At 43.0% G+C, this 23,232-nt stretch overlaps 1 protein-coding gene across 2 annotated transcripts in view; it reads left to right on the top strand.

Moving 5' to 3' along the window:
• zranb3 (zinc finger, RAN-binding domain containing 3) overlaps window positions 1-23,232 on the top strand; it is a 107,116-nt gene that overhangs the window by 15,707 nt on the left and 68,177 nt on the right. For both annotated transcript variants that reach the window (XM_086148018.1, XM_086148017.1), the window contains exons 4-9: window positions 252-430; window positions 4,749-4,980; window positions 11,579-11,664; window positions 13,060-13,231; window positions 16,350-16,484; window positions 20,096-20,215. In XM_086148018.1, coding sequence (XP_086004144.1) covers window positions 252-430; window positions 4,749-4,980; window positions 11,579-11,664; window positions 13,060-13,231; window positions 16,350-16,484; window positions 20,096-20,215 — 924 coding nt within the window. The remainder of the gene's footprint in view (window positions 1-251; window positions 431-4,748; window positions 4,981-11,578; window positions 11,665-13,059; window positions 13,232-16,349; window positions 16,485-20,095; window positions 20,216-23,232) is intronic.

Consider the following 23,232-nt stretch of genomic DNA (forward strand, 5'->3'; position numbering starts at 1 on the left):
CAGCCTCGGCCCGGGAAATCTATTTCCCGAAAAATGTACCTGGGCCTGCACGGTATGCTTTCCAAATTAATTTGTCAACGCGATGCTGCACTCCCACGTGCCTAATTGGTTCTGACACAAGAATCATTCTGAGACCTTATTACTCTAGAGTCTCACATCAGCTCAGCCGTCATATGCAATTTACCGCAAAGCCCATGTATGACTGACTTGTTTTCCTCCTCCCTCACCCCGTGTTGATTCGGCTGGCGCAGATGGGTCTCGGAAAGACCGTGCAGGCCATCGCTGTGGCGTACGCCTTCAGACAGGAGTGGCCCCTTCTGGTGGTGGTGCCGTCCTCCCTGAGGTACTCCTGGATCGAGGAGCTGGAGCGATGGATCCCCGAGCTGCAGCCCGGTGACATCAACCTGGTGGAGAATAAGAGCCACACCATGTAGGTGGTTTCATCACACCCCCCGGCCAAACTTTGCAGCCTCTGCTTCACTTGCATTCAACTGTCATACATTCATTGGTGCCTGATGGTTGATGGACACCAAGAATATTTAACACAGTATACATATATACATCAGTATGAAATGGTGTTAGGTTGGCGCAGTGGTTAGTGCTTCTTCCTCACAGTGAGAAGGTCCCTGGTTGGATTCCCACAGGGGGCCTTTCTGTGTGGAGTGCCCTTGTTAGTGGTTTTCCTTCAGGTTGGCCAAAATCATGCAGGAGGCTCATTGGAGACCCAAAATTGCCCAGATGTGTGAATAAGAGAGTGAATGGTTGTGGAGCCTGAACGTCTCTATATGTGGGCTTGTGTTTGACTGGTTCTGGGTGAACGATGCTCCTGTCAATGACTGCTGCGACCCAGAGTGCAGAATGAGCAGTATAAATAATAAATGAATGAATGAACTTAAATGCATGAATTATCATCTCTCTGATGTCAAACCGCTGTCTAAAAACCTCTGTTGTCAAAAACTATTTAGCAGCATCATGTTGAAAGAAGCTCAGCAATGTAAACTTTTAAATGCCACTCAAATGTCATTGAAGTAATAAAATTAAATTCAATAGGTAAAATTAATTTTTAAAAAAAGCATTTAATCAACAGATTAAATCCCCGTGGTTATAATGAAACTGTTCTCAGACACTGAAGCTACTGCTGCTCTCGACTTTATTTCTTCATTGAACTTGCACTTGCCTGGTTGTCCATCAACTATGATGATGAGATTCACAGAGACAATAAATATGCAATCAACAGACTTAATGTGATGTTTCATATCAGCCGTGGATGACACTTATAGAGCAATATTAAGTTGTTTTTTTTGTTTTTTTTTTGTTTTTTTAACGAAAGGCTAATATTGGCAAATTGAAAAAGCCTCAGTCTGAGTACATAACACTTTTGACAGCTTATTAAAGCTGCAGCTATTGAGCTATAAAATCCCGATTACCGTTAAAAGAGGGTTTTTTAAGTGATGCTTTTCGGTCAAAGAACACATTAACAAAAAAGCAGACAATTAAATTCCCCTTGTATGTCTTTTAATGTACTGACCGTTGGCGTTTTCAACGCCAATAATAGTTGGCATTTGAGGCACTTGAACACATCGCCATCCTCTCCCTGTGAAAGCCGTGGTTTGACCGCAACGGTCGATAAGAAATATTTATTTGACACATGCTCTATGTGGATGCCTGGCATGCTAAAAGAAATAGAAACATGAACATCACACACTGTTTGGTTCCGCAGCCCCAAAGGGTATTTTGGAATTCAGTGCACCACGTGACCCGAAGCCAAATCCTAAATGTATGAAATCCAATTTCAAGATGGCACAAGTTATTTTTACTTCAAAAATGGTTGAGGGAGAAAGGGCTCATTTATGCTTACGAAACGAATGTAAACAGTTACGTTTCAGTTGTTGTCAAACATCACCACCCACGCATATTTTACGTTGCCATGGCTGTTAAGAAATACAACCACTAGAGGGCAGTGCAGAGTTCACTTCTGAGCGCTATTTCAGACAATAGCAAACATGGCACGAACAATAACATAAAACTTGGTGCCTTACTGACCAACACTGCCCCCCCAGGACTCCCGTTGATACTGCTCTATTTTAGCTATGCAGCCACAACCTTCCTCCAGAACATATAGTGATGCAGGAAATGAATGCAGAGGATAAGAATAAGAACAACTTTATTTTATCCCGAAGGACATTGTTGTGCCAGAGTTACAAGAAAAAAACATAACAATAATAAATAATAGTAGAAAATTGTATAAACAGTTAAAAAAAAAAGGGGGGGAGAGGATAAGAAGTACAAATAAACTATAAAATGTCTAAGTAACAATTCAAGACTATAAAGTATCTTAAGGTCTTAAGTACCGAGTGAAAGATAAGGAGTGGACAGAAGGCTCCCTCCGTATGCAGATTTAACATTGAGCATGAATAAGCATGAATAAGCCTTTAGTTGGTCAACTTTTTCAACAAATTTCGGAAAAAAAACAAAAACAGAGGGAAAGTGCTGTTTATGTTTATACACATAATTCTCATGAGCATTCTCCCCGTTTAAAGCGCATGACTGTTGGAGATGTGGATGCAGCACTCCTGTAGATTTCAGATCAGAGAGGTAATTCATCATTCATATTTCCAATTGGAACTAAATATTCAGAAAATTAACCTGCAAGAGATCAAATCAAAATTGCAAACAGCCTGGATTGGCGGAGATGGTTAGTGTTAACTTGAGTCACTGTCAGTGTATGGTGAAGTTGGTGCTGACATATTAATATCAAAGTGTCCCCAGGTGTCAGGGGTCTGCGGGGGGGGGGACCTGATGTTTGGAGGAGCTGACAGGTCAATCATGACGAGGTGACGTTTGCAATATTGAACAAGAAGCAGGAGGCGGAAAAATGCTGCCACGGAGAAATGCTCTCACAGCTGTCCATACTGATTCAGGCCCCTGCGGTATTTATATACCACCGGCTGGAACGACATGTTGACAACAGAAGTGGACGCTTTTTGTATTTTCATTAAGTTTCCTCCAGTTATTGTAGTTTTCTTAAGTCTTTCGATTGAAACGCAAACGGGTTGTGAAAGCTTTCAGGGGAAGTCGTGTCCTTGAACTGGATGTGTTAATGACTGAACGGGGAGATGAGGGGGAATAAAAAATATGCAGCAACTCCTCTCGCTCTTGCTGCTTGTTGTTTTTGTACGACATGAAGGCACCTGAAGTTTATTTCGGCTTGGAAAAGGTGTGTGTGAGTGTGTGTTGAAGGCAAAAATTAGAGCTTGATAGATGCGGGAAGCGTTTTTGATCCGTATTGGGCTTCGTGCGGCTGAATGTCGCATCCCTGACTTCTGTGTTTGTTTATCACCGACTTTGTCGCACAGCACCTAAAAAATATACAGTTCACAATGCAGGCCAGGAATCGATTTCTTAAGTGCATTGTGTGTCTGTGTGTGTGTCCATGCATGCATGCTTGTTTGTGTGTGTGTGTGTCTGTCTGTCTGTCTTACTTTTTGTAAATCCTCACTCCTGCTTCCTTGAGTATTCAGGTTTATTTATCTCGATGTCTCCCCAAGTCAATAAACAGTTAGAGGGTTTGAACAGGTGCTCCAATTACAACATAGAATTTTAAAATGCCAGTGTAAGAATTCCAGCAATCATGTGAATGTCTAGATTGTGAAATTCAAGATGGACATATTCAGCCGGCGGTTAAACTGCTAACCAAACTCAATGAAGAATGCACCAAACAAACCTTTGTTTTGTCTTTGGGTTTGTTCAACCTTCAAGAAACAGGTAAAAACGTTTCTCTTTCAGGACTTTTTACTGCGCTGATGCCCCAGATCAGGTTGGCAGCAAGTTAGGCAATGGTGTGTGTGTGTGTGTCTGTGTGTGTGTGTGTACGTTTGTGTGTCTCTGTCCATTAAAAAAAAAAAGAAAAAGAAAAAAAAAAAACCCTCACTAACCCAAGCTTACTGTTCTGTATATTTCCTGTGCATCGTGTATTTGCAAGTGTATTTGCAGTCCTATGTCCTCTATTGTAAGTCGCTTTGGATAAAAGCGTCTGCCAAATGCAATGTAATGCAATGTAATGTAATGTAATGTAATGAAAGTCATTAATAGGTGCATGAGTAAAAAAAAGAAATTGCAATCCCTTGAAAAGCAGTTGAACTTATCAGTTATACATATTTGTGAACTGTTTTTTTTTAACAATCAGACCTTTGTTTGAGATTGAAGTTACTAATGACACATTTGTTCTGTTGCTATTTAAGCATCACTATGGCATTCCAGTAGCTTTACGCAGGAGCCAAAGTAGAAAATGTAATTAAGAATAAAGTCCTCTTTCTTTCACCTCAAATCTTCAAACCAAAAATTGAAAGTTAGCAGTTTGAATATTAGATTTAACTTCAAAGTATCAACTGGACATTGATCTACAGTATAATCATTTTCAACGCAATAGTATTTTTTATCTTGTTTGCCTAGGGCGGCACGGTGGTGCAGTGCTTAGCACTTCCTCAAGAAGGTCCCTGGAGTAAATGGTTGTATGTCTCTATGACAGAGTGGATGTTTGTAGGTCTCTGTATTTGGCCCTCTAGGGCTGGTCCAGGGTGAACACCCCCCCCCCCCCTCACTTCATGATAGCTTGGATAGGCTCCAGCCGGATAAGCGGTATAGATAATGAACAAACGAATGAATGAATGAATGTTTGTTTTCACATGCCAAGTCAAGTTGCATTCAAAAATGAAAAAGAAGCTCTGCTCTTGCTCCACATCCTACAGGGGTATCAGCAGCTGCAAAGTGACGGTGCTTGGTTACGGCCTGCTCACAATGGATGCGCGCTCCCTGCTGGAGGCTCTGACCAGGCAGCGCTTCGCCGTGGTAGTGGTGGACGAGTCGCACTATCTGAAATCCAGGAACGCTGCACGAACCAAGATCCTGGTTCCTCTCATTCAGAACGCCAAGCGAGCTCTTCTTCTCACCGGAACGCCAGCCCTGGGTCGGCCTGAGGAGGTAATAACTGTTGATTTAATTAAGATTTTGAATTTCCAGGAGTGAAGGGCCTACTATGGGAGAGACTACAAATGAACCTTTGTAAGTGTCTCTGACTTCTCTTACTTTTAATCTGAAATATGCAAAAAAATATGAAAAGCTACAACAAACCGATCATGTTTTTATCTGAAAGACTCCAGACAAGCCGTTGTCAATGAGTAGATGCAAGCGGATAAAATCACCTGACTGAGAGATCGGCCTTTAGTGGGAAGGCATTGTTTGGAAAGAAAATAAATTGAGGAAGGAGACAAGAGGGCGATGAAAATACCCACACACCAATTTAGTCGAGCTGGAAAGCCACAATAAAGTCCACAGAGTGGGACAGATGCCAACTCATCTTCATCAGACTGTAAAATGTGCCTCTGAAGGGATTGTGAGCTCCCACTCATGAAGCAGGATTAGCAGGACGGGGAGCCGACTCCCGGCTCTCGGCTGCAGGCTTCTCCCTCTCACAAAGGTATTTCAGGTGGATCGCCAGAGTAACCTGCCCCGGTGCAAGTTACACTCAGATACGACAATCAAAATGCCAATTAATTCCCTCCGACATCACTTATCCTGGAGGATCCTGTGGATTTATTTCAATAACCTTTGTTGCAAAAACTTCATTTACAAAGCCCAATATGAGGAAACAGTGCAGTGCAATAAATGAGACAAGTAATAAAAAGAAGCACATGGGGGGGGGGGACTATTGAATTTAGAGACAATAAGAAGGACAATGATGTTTGGAGAGCCAGAACCATTTCCCTCACCATAATGATTCATGATATCACTTTATTATATATATATATATATATATATATATTACATTATATATATGAGAGAGAGAGAGTTGCAGCAGTATTCCATCACAAGGTGGACTTTGTGAATAGAAAATCTTCCCACAGTCTCAATAGATTGCCACAATATGGCTTCAATAAGTAGTACTGTAAGTCTATTGTGCCCCAATGGCGAAGCGATACAGCTTCGTGCTCAGATATTTGCAGCACCTCAACTTTTTCTCGTTCCCTGGCAGCAGCGTTTCTCTTTTCCCCGAATAGCATCGCCAGCACGGTGTTTGTCGGGGGGGGGGGGGGCGACCGCTTGGCCATCCGCGCGCCTGCTGCGCAGTGCTGAAACAGGTTTTTAAAGGTCATCATCAAACCAAAAAAAATTTTTCCTGACACTCCGTGAGGTACAAGCAGCACTGCAGAGAGAGCGAGTTATTGTATCCGTTAGGGTACAGATGGTTTTTGATTATTTAATCAATTCAAGTGCAACAGAGCTCGGAGGCAGCCTTCAGCAGCCAGGCCTCATCCCACACTGTCGAAACCATTGTCCCCATACGTTTGACAGATTTTTGGTAGAAAAACCATCCCTCTTCACTCTCACTTCTTATATAACACAAGAACCCTTACAGAGTCTGAACTTTTGACGCTTATCAACTAGCACTAATGCATGTTTTTATTATTGTGGTAGAGCTAATTGTGCTGCACCATAATGTTAGATCATCAGTCAGAACCAGCCCACAGTGGAAGTAGATTTAATGTCAGAAACATTAAATGTCAGTTTCCAAGCGTGCGTCAACGTTGCCACATTGTCTGACCTGCAACCCAACCCAAGCAGCAGAACATGTGTCTGACTAATCCCTTTCAAAGTGCACATCTTTTTCATTAAGTTTTTCCTTTTCTGTTTCTTAGAATCTTAGAACTGAATCCATTAGCTGGGTAGTTTTGTCTATTTTGGGTGGTGTCAGCCCTCATGTTTTGGCCCATGCAAAATAACTGACCAGCTGGTCACCATCATATTTTTACACCTAATAACCAGTACAACTTACCATTCTGAGGTAACTGGTTGAGACTGGCCAATGGGTCATGAAGTCAGGGGACATCTGACTGAGTCTGATATTATATTAACCTATAATATTAAACTTTACACCTGACGTTTTTATTTCATAGCTTTAAATGAACAATATTAGCTCCCAAAGTTTGTATGTCAAGCTGTTGCTATTAGATATCCTAAAGCTGACCTTTGATCCCCTGATGCTACCATCAACCAAATTGTGGCACTAGCCTGATGGGCTGCAAGGGTTTGGAGTTCTGCATAATATTCCCGAAAACATACTGAAAATCCATTCTCAAAAAGAAGTTCTGTGATAAATGCATTTAGAGAAAATACATAAACATATACACATACATTCAAGCATACATACATACATTCATATATACATGTATGTGTGTGTGTATGTATGTACATGTGTATATATATATGTATGTATGTGTATATGTGTATGTATACGTGTGTGTGTATATTTATTATGTATACATATATATGTATTATGTATGTATATAAATGCATATATAGTATATGTATGTAGATATACGTGCATGTGTGTATATGTATTTATGTATGTGTATGTGTATATGTATATACCTATACCCCAGTCCGAGTTACATTAAGATTTCAAATTAAAACCACAAAGTGGAGCCTTCATATGTACTCAGTTGAAACCTTAATATGACCTACATAATCCAATGAGACCGTCAGCAGGTGGATTTACTTTCTCTTTCTGAATTCTTGTTTTTGATGCGTTACACCGGATTATTTGTGGCAGGTCTACAGGAAACTGCTCTGTTTGCATTGCCTCAAACGTCAGGTTGCAAAGCTCATCCCATTGTTGTCAATAAGTCTCTTGTTGTTGCCATCTCCATAAGTATATGTTTGTATTTATGTATTTTATTTATTATCTTTAACAATCAGGTTTTGGCACACTATACCACATCATTTCCATTGTAGAATGAACTTTTGCATCTCCTTAAAGACAAACAGTAGCTCGGCAAACAAGCGGGAATGCACAATTTAACCGAGTGATTTTATATATTTCACTCAGTCAGACACAGAGCCAAATTGGAAATCGCAAAGAGCACGAGGCAGCCAGCTCCGAAACAGCTGCTAAAATACAGATAATACAGATGAAAAAAGGAAATCGTTTTCCCTCAGTATTGCATGTACTAACAAGCAGCCCCATTGGAAAGGTATTACAGATGCATAAGCATATCTGCTGCGCCCCGTATATGCATAAGAAATGTGCTCCTTTTGTAGCTACTCTAAGAAGTGAAGTTTAGACCACGTTGCCCGGCCCAAGAACGAAATTTCCAGTCATAAAATAATGACTTAGTGGATAATAAAAGTATTAGTTGTGTGTTGGGTCTAATATATTTCCAAATTGTACAGTGTGTTTGAAGAATAATCCCTGAATCCCTCTTATCTACAAGCTTACATTTTCTGTATTTTCTGTCTTTACTATTGATTGCCTCGTAATTAACTTTAGGTCGACACAATCTGAAAAATAGCTCTGCATTGCGCACGTGTACACACACACGTTGACACACGAATGGTGCCTGAAGCCCTGTAAACTGTTTTGAGACCGAATTGTGTATAATCACATATCAGCTCTTTACCTTCATTATCAATTTGTTAAATAAACGCCCGTCAGGTCTGTGCAGCTGCTGCTCAGCTCTTACTGGCGGCCAGAAATGCATGACGTCACCTTTTCCCCCCTGCACACACACACACACACACACAAACACACACACACAGACAGACACACCCCGCTCAAAAACCAGGAGAGGCACAGACAGGCTGTTATCTGTGCCCGTCGTATTGAGGAGATCGAGCTAATGGAGGTAAAGGCTGAGGATAAAGCTCAGCTTTATCTTTCAGCTTTTTCTTGTCTGCTTTTCTTCAACTGTTACATGGTATGAAATATGTGGTATGAAAAGACAAAATCCACATTCATGATACTTCATTGCTGAGATAATTCATTATAAGAGATTGTAAAAAAAATTACCCCTCCAGTATAATTCAATTTGACTGAAGAAGGAAGACAAACCCGTCTGAGAATCGACATTGAAGAGCCGTGTGCTGTTGATTTAACTGAAGGGTATTTGTTTCACCGTGCTGTTTAATCCCCTGTTTATGCACCCGTTAGTTTCACTTGTAAAGGTGTGAGGCAGTTATTTGAAATAAACAACGGCGTGTTCATGGTAATAACTCACAACATCTGCCATCCATCCAGCAAGAGAGGTGTCTCTCAGCAGTGAACGTTAAATTATTTATTAGTGAATGCTGATCTTTTAAAATGCTGAAAAAATCCTGAGAAGCAATACACATATTATTATTATCATTATTATTATTATTGTTGTTGTTGTTAATGCAAAGGTAAAAGAAATGCAGAGACTTGTGGATAATATTAGACATAGTAGCAATAATTATGGATTGTTCTGTAATTCAGTAAAAATGTACACGTTCTAATGAACAGTTAATTTATGTTTTTATTTTTGTCATTTGTTTTTTGACAGACATAAGGCCATTCAATTGAATATGTGTATTTAAAATGCTTTTTTTTCCCCTTTTTTACAGATAACTTAGATATTTCAAGATCAATATTATCGGTTGTGTTTTACTTTTAGGGAGATTTTGCGAAGCGACGCTCGCCGACACCGCCTCACAAGAAAAACTTAATCTTTGCTTCGCACAGATCACGATAATTAACTTCTGAAAAGTAGGCGGCTAATTAATTCTCAAACCCCAGGAACTTTGCGAGACATCTCGACGAAGGTGCGTCACCGGGAAAAAAAACATGTGAAACTCCTCGAAGTGGATGTGTGTGTGACGCACGCCGCCCTGACTTTGCCGTCGCCTGACTGCAACGGCTGGGGTTAGTTTTTCGATATCATCTCTCTCCGTCTCTCTGCCACTAGAATCTGAAACTGAATATAACATTTTATCATCGGCAGCACAAATCTGATAAGCCCTGTCCCAGCCTCTGTGCCAGTCTCCTCGCTGCCATCATTACTCACTGTGGCTCTGACATCGAGTTAGCACACAGCTCAGGGCATGCTGCACTGTTCATGATGTGCCCTCATTCCACCCACCTATTATATCAACAGCACGGGTGGAGGGTGGCGGGGGGTCCAAAGCTCCTGTTGAACAAGCGTCGAATTTGGAATCGAGCTCTCGCTGCGGCCGCTTATTCAGATCGCCTTGCAGATGATTACCTGTCATTACTTCAGGAATTGCTGCAAATACCAAAAAAAGTTGACAAGGCTGTGGTGTGTACATAAACACACAGCGGCTGTGACACCTGCGCACAACCTTCGATGCACACAGAGTTAGCTGTGTGCGAAATGGCTCTTTTCAAAATGCCATATAATAGCAACAGGAAGTAGCAGCCTGTAATTTAATAGTACATGAATACCAAGTAATGCAAAGATCTCTTGATTACTCATTATCCTCATGTCTTGTGACTGGATTTACTTTTCTTTCCTTTTTTTTTTGTCCATGGGTTCTTCCGGGTGAACACTTGCTACCTCATAACATCAATTTATGTCCTCCAGTCTGGCGTCTGATACGGTTTCACCCACGGGAACCAGATTTGGTAGGCGAGGTACATGTCATTATCTCGGCCACCAGGAAGGTAGACACTTTGGGTTATTTTGTCTGTTTTGACATTTTTGAAATATTCATCCAGAATGGCTTGTTGCAATCTTGTCCTATTTGCTGTACATTTGAGTTTACATTTGAGGTGTGTGTGTGTGTGTGTGTGTGTGTGTGTGTGTGTGTGTGTGTGTGTGTGTGTGTGTGTGTGTGTGTGTGTGTGTGTGTGTGTGTGTGTGTGTGTCTGATGCAGGAACAGCTTCTAGTCTAGAGCAGGCATTGTACTTTTGACCCACCATATTGCTGGAAATGGTTGATGCTCTTAGCTGTTGCCTGCACACAGACGTACACACAGGAAATAAACAAAAGTTAGAACACAGTTGATCAATTTCTTGTAATTTCTTGCAGATTTCTTTTATTTCCAATTCTGCCTCAAACATGTGACATTACATGACTTTCCAAGCAGGCCAAATATGAAAATGTAAAATGATTAACACGCGTTTTGTATGTGTTTTGGAGGCACATTTATGGTCTGCAACCTTAAATACTCACTGCGGTGTTACCTGAGTGGAGTTCGCTCTGTGCCCTGTTTCTTAATGCACTATAAAAACCCCTTAAAAAGTGCAGATCCACAAAATAAGAAGTTGAGAAATTGTAACCAGGCTAACCTAATTGTTCCACAGTACGTTCTTGCCGTGCACAGACATGGCATGAATCCTTGATTTCAGTGTAACTGTCGCTGTAACTAGACTTTTCCTTTTTTAAAGGAAACACGGAATGTCAAGAAGACATATGAAGCTGGCGTTTCTTTTTGGATGTCAGCAAGTGAAAGGTGTACAAATAGTTGACATAAGCAATGGAGTCAAGACTAAAGACTCAGTCTTGTCAAAATCTTCTGTCTGGAATTGTATTTCTGCACTTGAAGACGTTTCACCCCTCATCCGAAAGGCTTCTTCTGAGGGGTTGAGAACGTCTTCAAATAAAGAAATCAAGTCCAGTTGCCACGACAGAAGATTTGGAAAAGAATTCACCACAACTTGGGTGACTGAGAACCTCCGCAGACTAAAGACTCATGATTCAGTGAAAATTATATCATGCTTCTCACAAGTATGGGTCTCCGCCCATCTCCTATTGTGTGTCACAGCTCTTCATGCAGCTCGATGCCCTCTGCTCCAAGAGGTTTGGAACCTGGACCGAGTACGCCAAGAAATACTGCAATGCCCATTTCAGGTGAGATTGTTTCACGCAAATAAATACACACACATATTCGTCAGCAACAGCCCGAGGACTGATTCATTAAATCCATCCGTATTCACTGATAGATGCTTCAGAAAAGGTTGGGTTAAAAAAACAAAAACAATATCAAATTCATTACCATTAGCAGGCACAGAAATTATGGAGAGGGGTGGAGGGAGTGAGACAGGGCTGAAAGAGAGGATATTTAGGTGATCAGTAATGAGACCTAATTAAAATATGAATGTCCAATTTCTTGCTCCTGCATATTTTTTTTTCAACTGTCATAAATATCATTATAATGATACCCTTGCCATCTAGTTAAATCAAACCTGACATTTTGCATTAATAACATGCTTTTAAATGATATAACGCGGAATAATAATCAACATTAATCTTGTGGGTGGACAATTAGCCTCCGTTTTTAATACACAGAGGGGCGGCGGAGCGGGACTCGAGCAAAAGATGCAGGGGACAGCTGCGGGGTTATGATCAATTTCCGAAAAAAAACATTGCAAGGGTTTTTTTTCCAGTCCCTTGTTTATGCACCCTCGATTTCTAGCGCGGTTAAAAGTACGCCTCACCTGCCGTTTCTTTTCTGCTCCGTCGGCACGGGACTGCCAGGATAATGCAGGCTGCACCTGAATCTGCCACTGCTGAGTGGACGGTTTGTAGTTGGAGCCAGACCATAACTAAAGCCAAACACTAAACGCCAATCGCCTGCCAGTAGCCGGTGATGCTCACTTACATGTGTGAACAAACACATCAAATGCATTGTTTTGGATGTCCATCAAAGTTGGCAGCTCATTCCGGGACGGGCCATTAATTATTGCCCCGAGCGCGACTGGGGAATACGGCTCGGGGCGGCAGCATATCCATCTTCCAGACCCAGAGAAGCCTGACCGGCAGAAAAGTCGCTGGTTCAAACCCCAGCGCTGGGCGGGAACGTTACCTCCGTCGGAGTGAATTCCCTCCACGGCAACGGAGGGTTTAAAAACTGCAGTGCGAAGTAGCACGTGCTGGCGGCGCCTTGTAAAGTTGTTCTTTTCTACATTTACAGCCAACATGGCAAATAACCAGGCTTTATGTGGAAGGCCAGTTCTATTCTAAACACCTATTTTGCTGAAAAATTGTGAAAGGTAACAGCAAGTTTTGGGGATAATCCTACTGCTGTAACTATTAGACAAAATACTTCCCATTTCTGCAAATTGCCCTAAAGCAAAGAATACAGATCCTCTCACTGCTAGAGCAGTAAACAACGGAGGGCAGCTACCATATTACTACCACTTCAGTGCAATGGCTGCAAATTTCAATATTTCCAAAATTTGTGGGAAATGTTTAAGGGAAGGTTTGTCATCAGGAGCTGCACCTTGAACTCTCGCTCCCTCACAGGTACTTCGGACCTCGCAGGCAGTGGGACTGTCGCGGCGCGTCCAACCTGGAGGAGCTGCACAAGCGCCTGACCCAGATCATGATCCGTCGTCTCAAGGCTGACGTGCTCACTCAGCTCCCCCCAAAAGTCCGCCAGCGTATCCCGTTCGATCTACCGAAGGAGGCTGCCAAGGTAGATTTCTTTTTTTTCAGATTTTCTCATTTCTTAATGCCAGTTAGTCACGTGGCTCGGCTTCAGAGACACAAGATGTGTATTTTTTCCACTGCTTTCACACCTTCCCGGCACAAATCCATCAGCATCATGACTCTAATTATGCACTCAAGTGTCTTAATTAAATGTGCAGCCACAGATTCACGCTGTTTGCTAAATTAAAACTATATTAACTCTGGACTGGTACTTTCCTTAACATGCAAGGGGAGTGATTGATTGAAACAGACTCCTGCTCATCACGGTCTTTATATTTGCTGGCGCTGTCTTGTAATTACTCAAAGAGACCCTTTGCTCCTAAAGAGCCAGCTCTGCCCTCTGAATTGCTCCTGCCTGTAGTGCTGTTTATCCATCTAGCTGAATTATGTGCCAGTTCAGTTGAGAGAACAAAAGTTCTGCAAGAAAGTGCTCACGATACGATAGGAGATCAGCATTGTCTCAATCCGTTTCGGTGTCATCGTGCAGGATTAAAATTAAAAGCCCCTCCTCACATTAAAAACACTGCTTTTCTTCAATTTGAGTCTTTCTCCTCTCCTGCTCAGAAATGTTAGCAAACAGTAGTCCTTTGGCCCAAGCGGAGAAACACCGATGTAGAGTGTGTATCTCAGCTGCACCACCAGGGTCCTCCTAAAGTACACATCATGTTTCTCTGTAGGTGTTTGCATCCCCATCCCTTACGGATGCGGTTTCTGCCTCCCGCCGCCGCTGGATGCGTGGGAACAGGCATGCGAATGCTAATGCGGCTTGCCGCTTGTCCTCCTCTACTCCCCTGCGTTCGGCCACCAGTCTCAAGCCTACAAGGGGGTTACACTCCCAGAGGAGTTCACCGGCAAGACAGCAAACCACAATCGCAAGCATCCGCTGAGAGGCCTTTGTTATATTTTGTATCATATCAGCAGCAGCAGCAGCAGCAGCAGCAGCAGGAGGAGGAGGAGGAGGAGAAGGAGTGGTGGAAACACTAAAGTAGCTCTTTCAGCACTAATTATGCACCGAGCTGCCATTCCAGGAATTACACCACAATAAGGAAAAAAAAACGCTCGGGGAGAAAATGATGACGAAGGAATTTTATCCCGGTCTCCTTCCATGTTAAGGGACAGTGTAATTGGTGGCTAAACACGGTCAATGTTTTTACACAGATGCACCAATTAGGCCCCAAAGGTGCAGTTACATGCAGAACTACCAGAAAAGTTCCCACTTTGTGTGTTGCTGCTTGTTGCCATGCTTCATTTGCTTGCTTAGTTAAAGTGGGCAAAACTAAACAAAAAGGAAAAAAAAAAAAAGAAGAGAACTGGCTGCTCCTGGTCGTGTTTCTTTTTTTTTTCTTTTAAAAAACATGTTTGTTTTATGATCAATACATGAATCCGTGGGTATTTTTGACGGGCAGCTTTGAGCCAATGATCTTCACAGCTGAAATGGTCTGGTATAGGCCAACGTGAAAGGGAGGTGTTAAGTGACCGGTGGCGCAAAACGACAGCCATTTAGCTTCCCACAAGCATAAAATATGAACAATATAAAGCATAATAGGCCGGGTAGACATTATTTTGCCCCTAAACAAACTGTCTTTTGAAGCATTGGTTGCCTGTAATGCTCTGTTATGTCGCTAACTGAGGGATGTGCACTGTATTGAACCACTCACTGCTTCGGCCGCGTTCTTCCTATCTCATTTTACTCCCTAATGATGGCTTTTATCATCCGCGGCCAGACACTTTTTATGCCCCCGCTGCCCTTTACGTTTTCAGCCCCAGCCCTTTTGTCAGTGTTAGTCTAGTGAATATCATCAAGGGTGGAGTGTTTAGCCACTCATTTTCTTTCCTTTCTCCCCGCAGATTCTGTAGCTCCAATGCAACGTTTTTTAATTAGAATAAAACCCCATTTAGAAACGGTCCAAACTGTGTTTATGCAGGTGCCGCCGAGTGAAACATCTGAGGGAAATACATAAAAAGGAGCGCAGCTTTGTTCTCCTGCAATATGATACTATTTATTCATTCAACCGTCCTTGACTTTGACAAAGTCTGAATCCACTGAAATGCTAATGATTTCACTAAATGTTACAAAGCTTTCATGTTTTTACCAAAAACTCTTTTTATTGTCTTGAAGGCGCCGCGCAAAAAATGCTGTTGTGATGCTCGCCCGCCGAAGAAGCTCCACATTATGTGTGTTCTTGAATTAATAAGAGTTTTTCAACCTCACCCGTCATCCCCCGCTCCCCGCTGCCGTCACTGCCACACTTGCGCTGCTCGTCCACCGGCTCGCCATATGGTTTGCATTTTTAGAGCGCGGTGATGTATAGATCCCGAGGAGAGCGTCGCAAGCGTTATACATTTTATCGGGTTTTTCAGATGGATCCCACTGACTTGTTAACAAAAGCCCCGCTCGTGATGAAGTGGTTCAAAGTTGGTATAACCCGGAGGTTTCATCAGTCTCCTCTAAGTTGTGCTTGTGCTTGAGTTATAGCTTGAAACCCGAAACGGAACCGAGCTTTGTTTTCCGAACCCTGCTGTTTTTTTTTTTTTTTCTTTCGTATGTTTTTTCTCATCATATTTCTAGATAATTTTGCATCGTAACACAAGGTATCGCACCAAGGAACGCCTGCTGTTAATTGACTATGTTTGGCTGGAGCTCTGTTTTTATGATAAACAGGGCTAACCTACATGTCGACACCACACGCCGTTCTCCTCCGTGCCCACTCGTCAACCGCGGCGCAACTCCTTCTCCTCTCCTGCCTTAAATACTTCTCGCCAAATCACCTTGAGAGCGAGCAAGGTGTCTTTGATTTATTGTACCGGCTCGGCCGCTTCTCCATCTTCGACCCCAGCTTGTCACAAGACAGCTATAATTGGGAGACGCTCGTGACCCACCTAACAGCAGCCTCGTCCAACGGGGCTCGCATCCTTGGGAATTCTCCATCTCTCCCTCTTTCCTCTCTTCCTCTTCCAGGGAATGTAGGACACCCAGCAGCACCATTAATTGTTTTGCCCTTTATACCTCAAAAAACAGCGGAGGAAGACAAAGAGAGATATGAGGGGAAGATACTCCACCCAAGGCCGGCCCTCGCTTGATTTGCCCTCTCCCTGCTTCCCAGGAGGCCACGGCCAGCTTCACCGAGTGGGAGAGACTGATGAAGGGAATGGGGTCAGAGGTCGGCGCCGCCGGCAACCCCTTCACTGAGGTCATGAGCCTGGTCACACGGATGTACAAGCAAACAGCCATCGCAAAGGTAATGGAGGATCAGGTGGTCTGTATTTTCTTTGTGACAACCGATTAATTTATCAATGTATCACTTTTTAATCTAGGTGGTCACATGAAAAATGTTTTAAAAAGATTAACATTTGAGTGCTCTTGAGTGAAATATGACTGTGTGTCCTACGAGTGCAAGTGGAGGTCCTCTTGAACCAAATGATGGTATTAATATATTTCCCTGTGAAGCCATGTTTTCTTTCCCTGTGTAATTTAGCAGTCATTTAATTTGGATAAATGGTCTGAGCGCGCGCACACTTACACACACACACACACACACACACACACACACAAGCACATACATAATAATAATAACACTTATGTACTAACTTGACAAAGCTAATCAAATGTCACTTAATTATGTCACATCGCCCACATTTTAAAATCAGCAGCTCGGGCGCAGTTGTAATTCATTTGTCCCTTTGTGGTAATGGGAGGGTGAAAGTGGTGTAATAGTGTAATAATTATATTTTACAGTAAGAAATCATCAAAAACACAGATGTCTGCAGTCACTCCGGAGATGGCAGGCAGTCGCCTATAATACTGGTTTAATTACTTGTTAAATTTTGTTGTGTTGTATTTATTTTGGTCCATTATTAACGCATACATCCCACTTTGATTATTAGATTATCAAAAAAAAGGACAATCCTCAATTTTGCAGCACCTGAGCACTTTTCCCTTTAAAAGTGGAAACAATAGAGTAAATTTTATTTCCTTTAGCAAACTAAAATCGTGAATTTATTGCATCCCGCCTCGATCCTGTTAACTGCCAGATATTGCACTTACTGCAGGTGATATTGCACATTGGCATAAGCTTTGTAGAATGTTCACGTTATATATTGTTCTTGTACGACGCACTAGGACGGGAGAAAATTAAAGGCACCCAATAGGTTCATGTTCATAAACACACAATCAGACCCTCTGTCGCTGAGTGTTTCTTCCACTTATACCGAAAACAAGCCCAGCAAACCGGGCGTCAGACCTTCGGCCGATATAACCGGACAAAACGTCCCCGTCACATCATTACCGCTGCGCCGTCAACAGATCAACAGATGGTTCACAAGTTCAAACATTTTCAGACCTCTGTAAGAAAATGTCCAATGTGACAAAAACAGCTCTGAGAAGAGGATGGAAGAATGTCCTTTTTTTGTTCCATTTTACTGTTTCAGGAAATGTTGAATTGATGGTACAGCGCCATGTTCACGGTGCTTGACTCAACCACTCAGTCAGATCTCATGGGAAAGCATCACCATGGTAACAGAGCCTAATGGTCGCCAGTGAAAGCACTTAGACAAAGTAGGGAGTTATAACTGAGGTATTATTTAGTTGCGTCCAGCCTGGCATGATTACACCTTATCACAAAGTTACACACAGCACTAAAATAGTATCTCTGTGGTGTTGTTGCTATGGAAACTCTATGGGTCCGGTTTTTTTTTTTTTTTATATATATAATGAGAGAGAAATAAGCAATATGAGAAGGTGGCTAGATCCATAAAGTGTCAGGACAGCCGGACAGCCGGGGTCAGCGGAACAAGTGTTGGGATTTAACAGGCATTTATATTCACTGCTAGTCATTAAAAAGGGCTCTAATGCAGTTTTCGAGCGAGCCTTAATGATAGTGAGACGGGGGAAGTTCTTGGCTCTCAAATGTTTGAAGTTGAGTAAATATTTCCAGCAAACATAGCATGCTTCTCCAATCATCTGCCGCATTCAAGGGCTGGCATTCCTCTCAATTAGCCCGACGCCCTTAGCTGTGAGGAGCGTGGCCCCGAGGTTAACGAAGACCGGAGATAACCACCCAATGCAATCATCGACAGGCTACTCGCTCACCCTGCCTCCGAGCTCGGATACTCCTTTTTTTTTTTTTTTTTTTTTTCGCACTTGGTGTTGTTTGTTGATTGGATTTCTGCTCAGTTTAGCCCAACACCGGACCTGCTTTCATTACAAAGCCTCACCCACCTCAAAGCAGATACCTTCGCCCCGCTCTCATTTCCTCCGCTATTGGCTTTCGAGTCAGGCGCTCTCTCTGCACTCCGGCGGGAGAGAAAGTTCTTTATTTGGATCATCTGGAGGGGCGGATTGGTGTGATAGATTCGCGCATGTATGTCACTCGGACGGGCATCACGGCCCCTGCCTGCCCGCCTGCCAGTTCGCCTGGCGACGGAGCTGCCAAACGCCTTTGGGGTATTTTTATTGCTTTACCCGCCAAGCATCTGCTCCCAATTACCCGATAGGACAGCTCTGATGCTGGACTTTAAAGCAAGCTAACGGGCCGCTTCAGACAGCTGAGAAGTTTGTGCACTAATTAAACTCAGTGGAAGGAAGCCGGCGAAGCCAAGCCGTCAGTAATGAGGACCCCCCAGATCAGAACAGGGTCGGTGAGCCCAGATGAGATATTCATTATCGGGCACATTGACTAATTATCGGCAAGGCAAAGCAGAGGTTCTCCCTCCAGAGCAGGTGTGACGGCTGAAGAGGCTGGCGGGTGTTGATATCACAGAGGTGGGACTCGCATCGCACAGAAAAGGCCCGTCTCGGAAAAGCGTCCAGTAAGGGCTCTGCTCGACTCAATCAAACCTCGGCGTTTCTCGCCAAGTGCTACTATTCTTGGATGCTTTATGGCCCGGGGGCTGAAAGATGAGCCGAGCCCCGACGCTCGATGATGCGCTTGTACAGCACATCCACTGTATCTTTGTTGAAAGTAGCTTGAACAGCCGCAGCCGTCACAATGTGGTCACTGGGCAGTGAAATGATAGATCCGGATACCTGCGGGGTACAATTAACTCACTTGCTCACTTTTTTTTTTTTTTTTACATTTTTTTTTTTTTTTTTCCTACATCGTTAGCTTCGCACTGTCAATCAAGGTCACAGACTTGAGCGGAAAACAAGCAGGATGCTGTTAAATTTGGACTGTGATGTTTTAAAAGCATTGTTACCACTTGACTTCATAAATAAAACAGAACTTGCTGTTAGAAAAAAAGGAAGAAAAAAAAAAAAAGGAGAGGAAGCCAGGCTTGAATAAAAACAGAGTTATATAAAAATAAACTGAGCAACGGGTTGAGAAAGTGAACTTTTACCGCAGTCGTTTTTTGTGTGCAGCTGTCACTTTGACAGGAAACTGCCTGGTATTCATCCTTATGTTGCACCGATATGCAGGGCGCCGTTAAAAGTAGTCACTAAAGAAAATTTTTGCAAATTTGCACCGTTCCTGGGTTGTTCCAGGCTCCAAAGGTGAACTTCTCATCTTGTTTGGCCCCAAAAATGCAAGAAGAAAAGAGCGGCACACCAATCATATCTCCCAAGTAGTGAGTTATTGATTTGGTCCCGCTATCTGCTGGCTGACAATGCTCCGAGTGGCTCCGCTTGCTCTTTCCTTTTAAAACCCGGATCCTTGACATTCAATGGAGAATTGATCACACAGAAAGGATGCCGCGGTGATTAATTGACTTCTTCACTGATCTAGCCGATACCTCTGTGTGTGGTCAACCGGCGGAGTGATGGATTCGGTTGCTCTCTTTCATCTGCGTCTATTTCTGTATCTGAATTTGTGTGTGTCTCTGCGTGTTTGTGCGCGTATGTGTGTCCATCCAGGCCGGAGCTGTGAAGGACTACATTAAGATTATGCTAGAGGCGGAGCAGCTGAAGTTCCTCGTGTTCGCCCACCACCTCACCATGCTGCAGGCCTGCACCGAGGCCGTCATCGAAGCCAAGGTAACCTCGGGTTCCGCACCGCCAGCTGAACAGGACTCAACAGTTCTCACGGATAGAGTGCGAGGACTTGGAGAGCGTTGGAAATGGAACAGAGGATTGGTCCTCATCGGCGCTCAGGGGGAGAGCGAGCGCTGAGTTGTGCCAGCAAATTTATCAGTGCCGGCTAGAAATAACAGGATAACACAGAGCTAATAATAAAATGTGAAGCTTAATAATACAAGGAAGGCTGTGCAAACTAACAGGGTGATTATAGGTTATATTTAAACAGATATAAATGGATTGTTTTACCAATTTTACATTCAACTCAAGTTCTAATTCTTATTTAGGGCAAAACATGAAAAAAAAATGTCACCATTGCCAGTCAGCAACACCATTTACGAGCCCTTTCACACCTTTTACGGCGCTTTACACTAAATAGCATTCACCCATTCAAACACCGACGGCAGCAGGGCTGCCATGCAAGGCACTGACCAGGCGATCAGGAGCAGTCCGTTGTCTCGCCCAAGGATGCTTCGGCTTGCAAACAGGTAGAGTTGGAAATAGAACCGCCAGCCTTACGACCGAGCAAGATCTAACGCCCCAGATCTAGCAATAAAATAAGTTCGTTACCATCGGGAGTGTTTCAGGGCTGTCCGATTAAACTTGCTTTGCTTCATCAGTCAATGCAGAACACTAGTGTATGAGGTAAAAAAAATTGTGCAATTAACATTGACCCTTCTGATTTGTGGAGCTCATTTGTCAGCCTCGTGGTCCTCAGAGGTGAGATTGATTTGAATATTACCATTTTAGTATGCACTTAAACAATGACAACCTGATAATCAGTCGCTCATCATAGGAAAACATTGTTTTCTCATCCTAGAAGAAAAGTCTTCTTTCCCCCGCTCCAAAAGTAAACTTTTCCGTCATATCCATCCTCCGAAGACGTAATTCACAGGTCATCTCAGGCAAATGATCTCTTGGCTTGGTACAGGCAACCTGTGAAGACGTTAAAAAAGTGTGATTCAGCGTGTGTGCGGAGCGGGGTCGCAAAGGTGTCGCCTGAATGCAATGCAGCAATACAACGTGCGATAACACATTCCTCTGTGAGATGTTCGCTCTGGCGTGTTCGCACTCACCAATTAACAGGGACGGGCTAAAAAAAGCAATGATAGGCAACACGTTGTGATGAAAAGTGTGTTTTAATCACGATCTGATGCTGCTTTGATGCTGCGGGCTCTCGCCAGTTTCTCACCTGGTGTCCAATTGCATGGGGGTCTGTTTGGGAAGTTGTAATTGCTTTTAAGAAGTAAAAAGCCCCCTACCAAAACCAACTGCCACAAAAAAAAAAAAAAAAAATAGCATGTGTTCTAGTTAATTTTACTGGCCTTGAAAGTTGTTTTTTTTTAAAGAAGTGCTCAGTTCTCAGTGCTTACATTTATCTGACCTTTATTTTTATGACAAAACTCCAAACGGGTCTCTCTGTTCTTTCCCAGTTAGCTTCTCCTTCATATCCACACAGTCACACAGTTGTATTTGCTTGTGGAAGCTTCACAGTATGGATACGCTCTCAGAATGCAGGCCACCCGGCAGCTCTGCAGGACCGTCGCACTAGAGTCAAAGGAGCGCAGGGGCCGCGGTGCATTAGCAGCTCTTTGAATGTCAGCTCTGATGAATGCGCAGCCGTGTCTGTCTTTGTTCGATCCCACAATGCGATAATAAGGCACAATGATTTGCTGTTGCTAATTTCTTTTCTCTGCTGTGTTCAGTCACATATCTGTAATACAAACATCTATAATTCTGGGTAATGTAATGCTCCCTGCCCCTGATGCTCTGAACTTGTGTTAGCCTTTTATGCTCAGACAATCCATTCCCACTCAAAATTGTTTAAAGCTTTTATATACCATCACTACAGCGTTTCAAATACATGAAGAAGAGATGAACTTCTGATGCCAGTCATATGTAGTTCCACGCTTGTACATTTGTCAGCTAAAGTAAAGCACGGTGTGATTGCACACTGGAGAGCTTGTTCGTAACAGCTTGATGGCTACCTGCTGCTGTTGTCCAACCATCACAACTTTAACAGTAGAAGGAAAACTTTATTGTCGCTAGTCGCTTGTTTTTGGAAAGGATAGTTACAAAATGTATCTTCAGACCAATTTGAGCTTCCGCTCGAAAGCTTGCTGTTGAGCACGTCTTTGTTGCCAAAGCAGGCATCCCCTAAAATTTGTAACACGGTCCTATTTCAGGCTGATGGTAAAACAAGCCAGAGAATAAGTAGGAGGTGTTATTATATTGAAAGGGTAACAGAGTACGTGGGTTCTGATCATGTTGTAAAGATAGAATTCAAATTCCAAGGATGAAGTACAGCATGGACAAACTTGTGCTACTATCTTCAGTGTGGACAAACTTTCTGAATTCATGTATTCACATTGCTCCTCTAGCCCTTTACCTTAGGCACTGCAAACCGATGCCTAACCTTAACTCAGATGTCCTTTCCATAACATCTAAAGCATGGCTCAGGAAGCCATCGACAATTTCAGCTAAACAAAACAAGTCACCTGTCACAAGACAGCCTTACAAAATGCAAACAATCATTAATTCTTTATCCATACTGCCTATCCTGCATTGAGCGGGTTGGAGCCTATCCCAGCTGTCTTTGGCAGCGAAGCGGGTTCATCCTGGACCGGTCCTCTATCGATCTCTGGGCTATTCCCGGTTTCCAATAAATCTTCATGGTTTTTGGACTGTGGGAGGAAACCGGAGAGCCCGGAGGAATCCCGCCCAGACGGAGAGTCAACACATAAAGGCCTCCCCGAAGGAATTGAACCAGGAACCTACTTGCTGTGGGGCAGACGTCCTAACATCTGTTGACCAACGTACACCGCTAATAGTCAATAGAATTATGTTGTTATTTTTCCAACTTGGTAGCAAACTCTTGCTTTTTTGCCTGCCAAGCCATTTTTTTTTTAGTCAAATTAACATCCATATGTAGTTTTATGTTTGCGTACATCAGTATCCACCTGATTCACCGGAGTCCA

Source organism: Fistularia commersonii, chromosome 6, assembly GCF_037954325.1.
Source record: "Fistularia commersonii isolate RoL2024-O1a breed Wild chromosome 6, RoL_Fcom_v1.0, whole genome shotgun sequence".
Taxonomy (NCBI): Eukaryota; Metazoa; Chordata; class Actinopteri; order Syngnathiformes; family Fistulariidae; genus Fistularia; species Fistularia commersonii.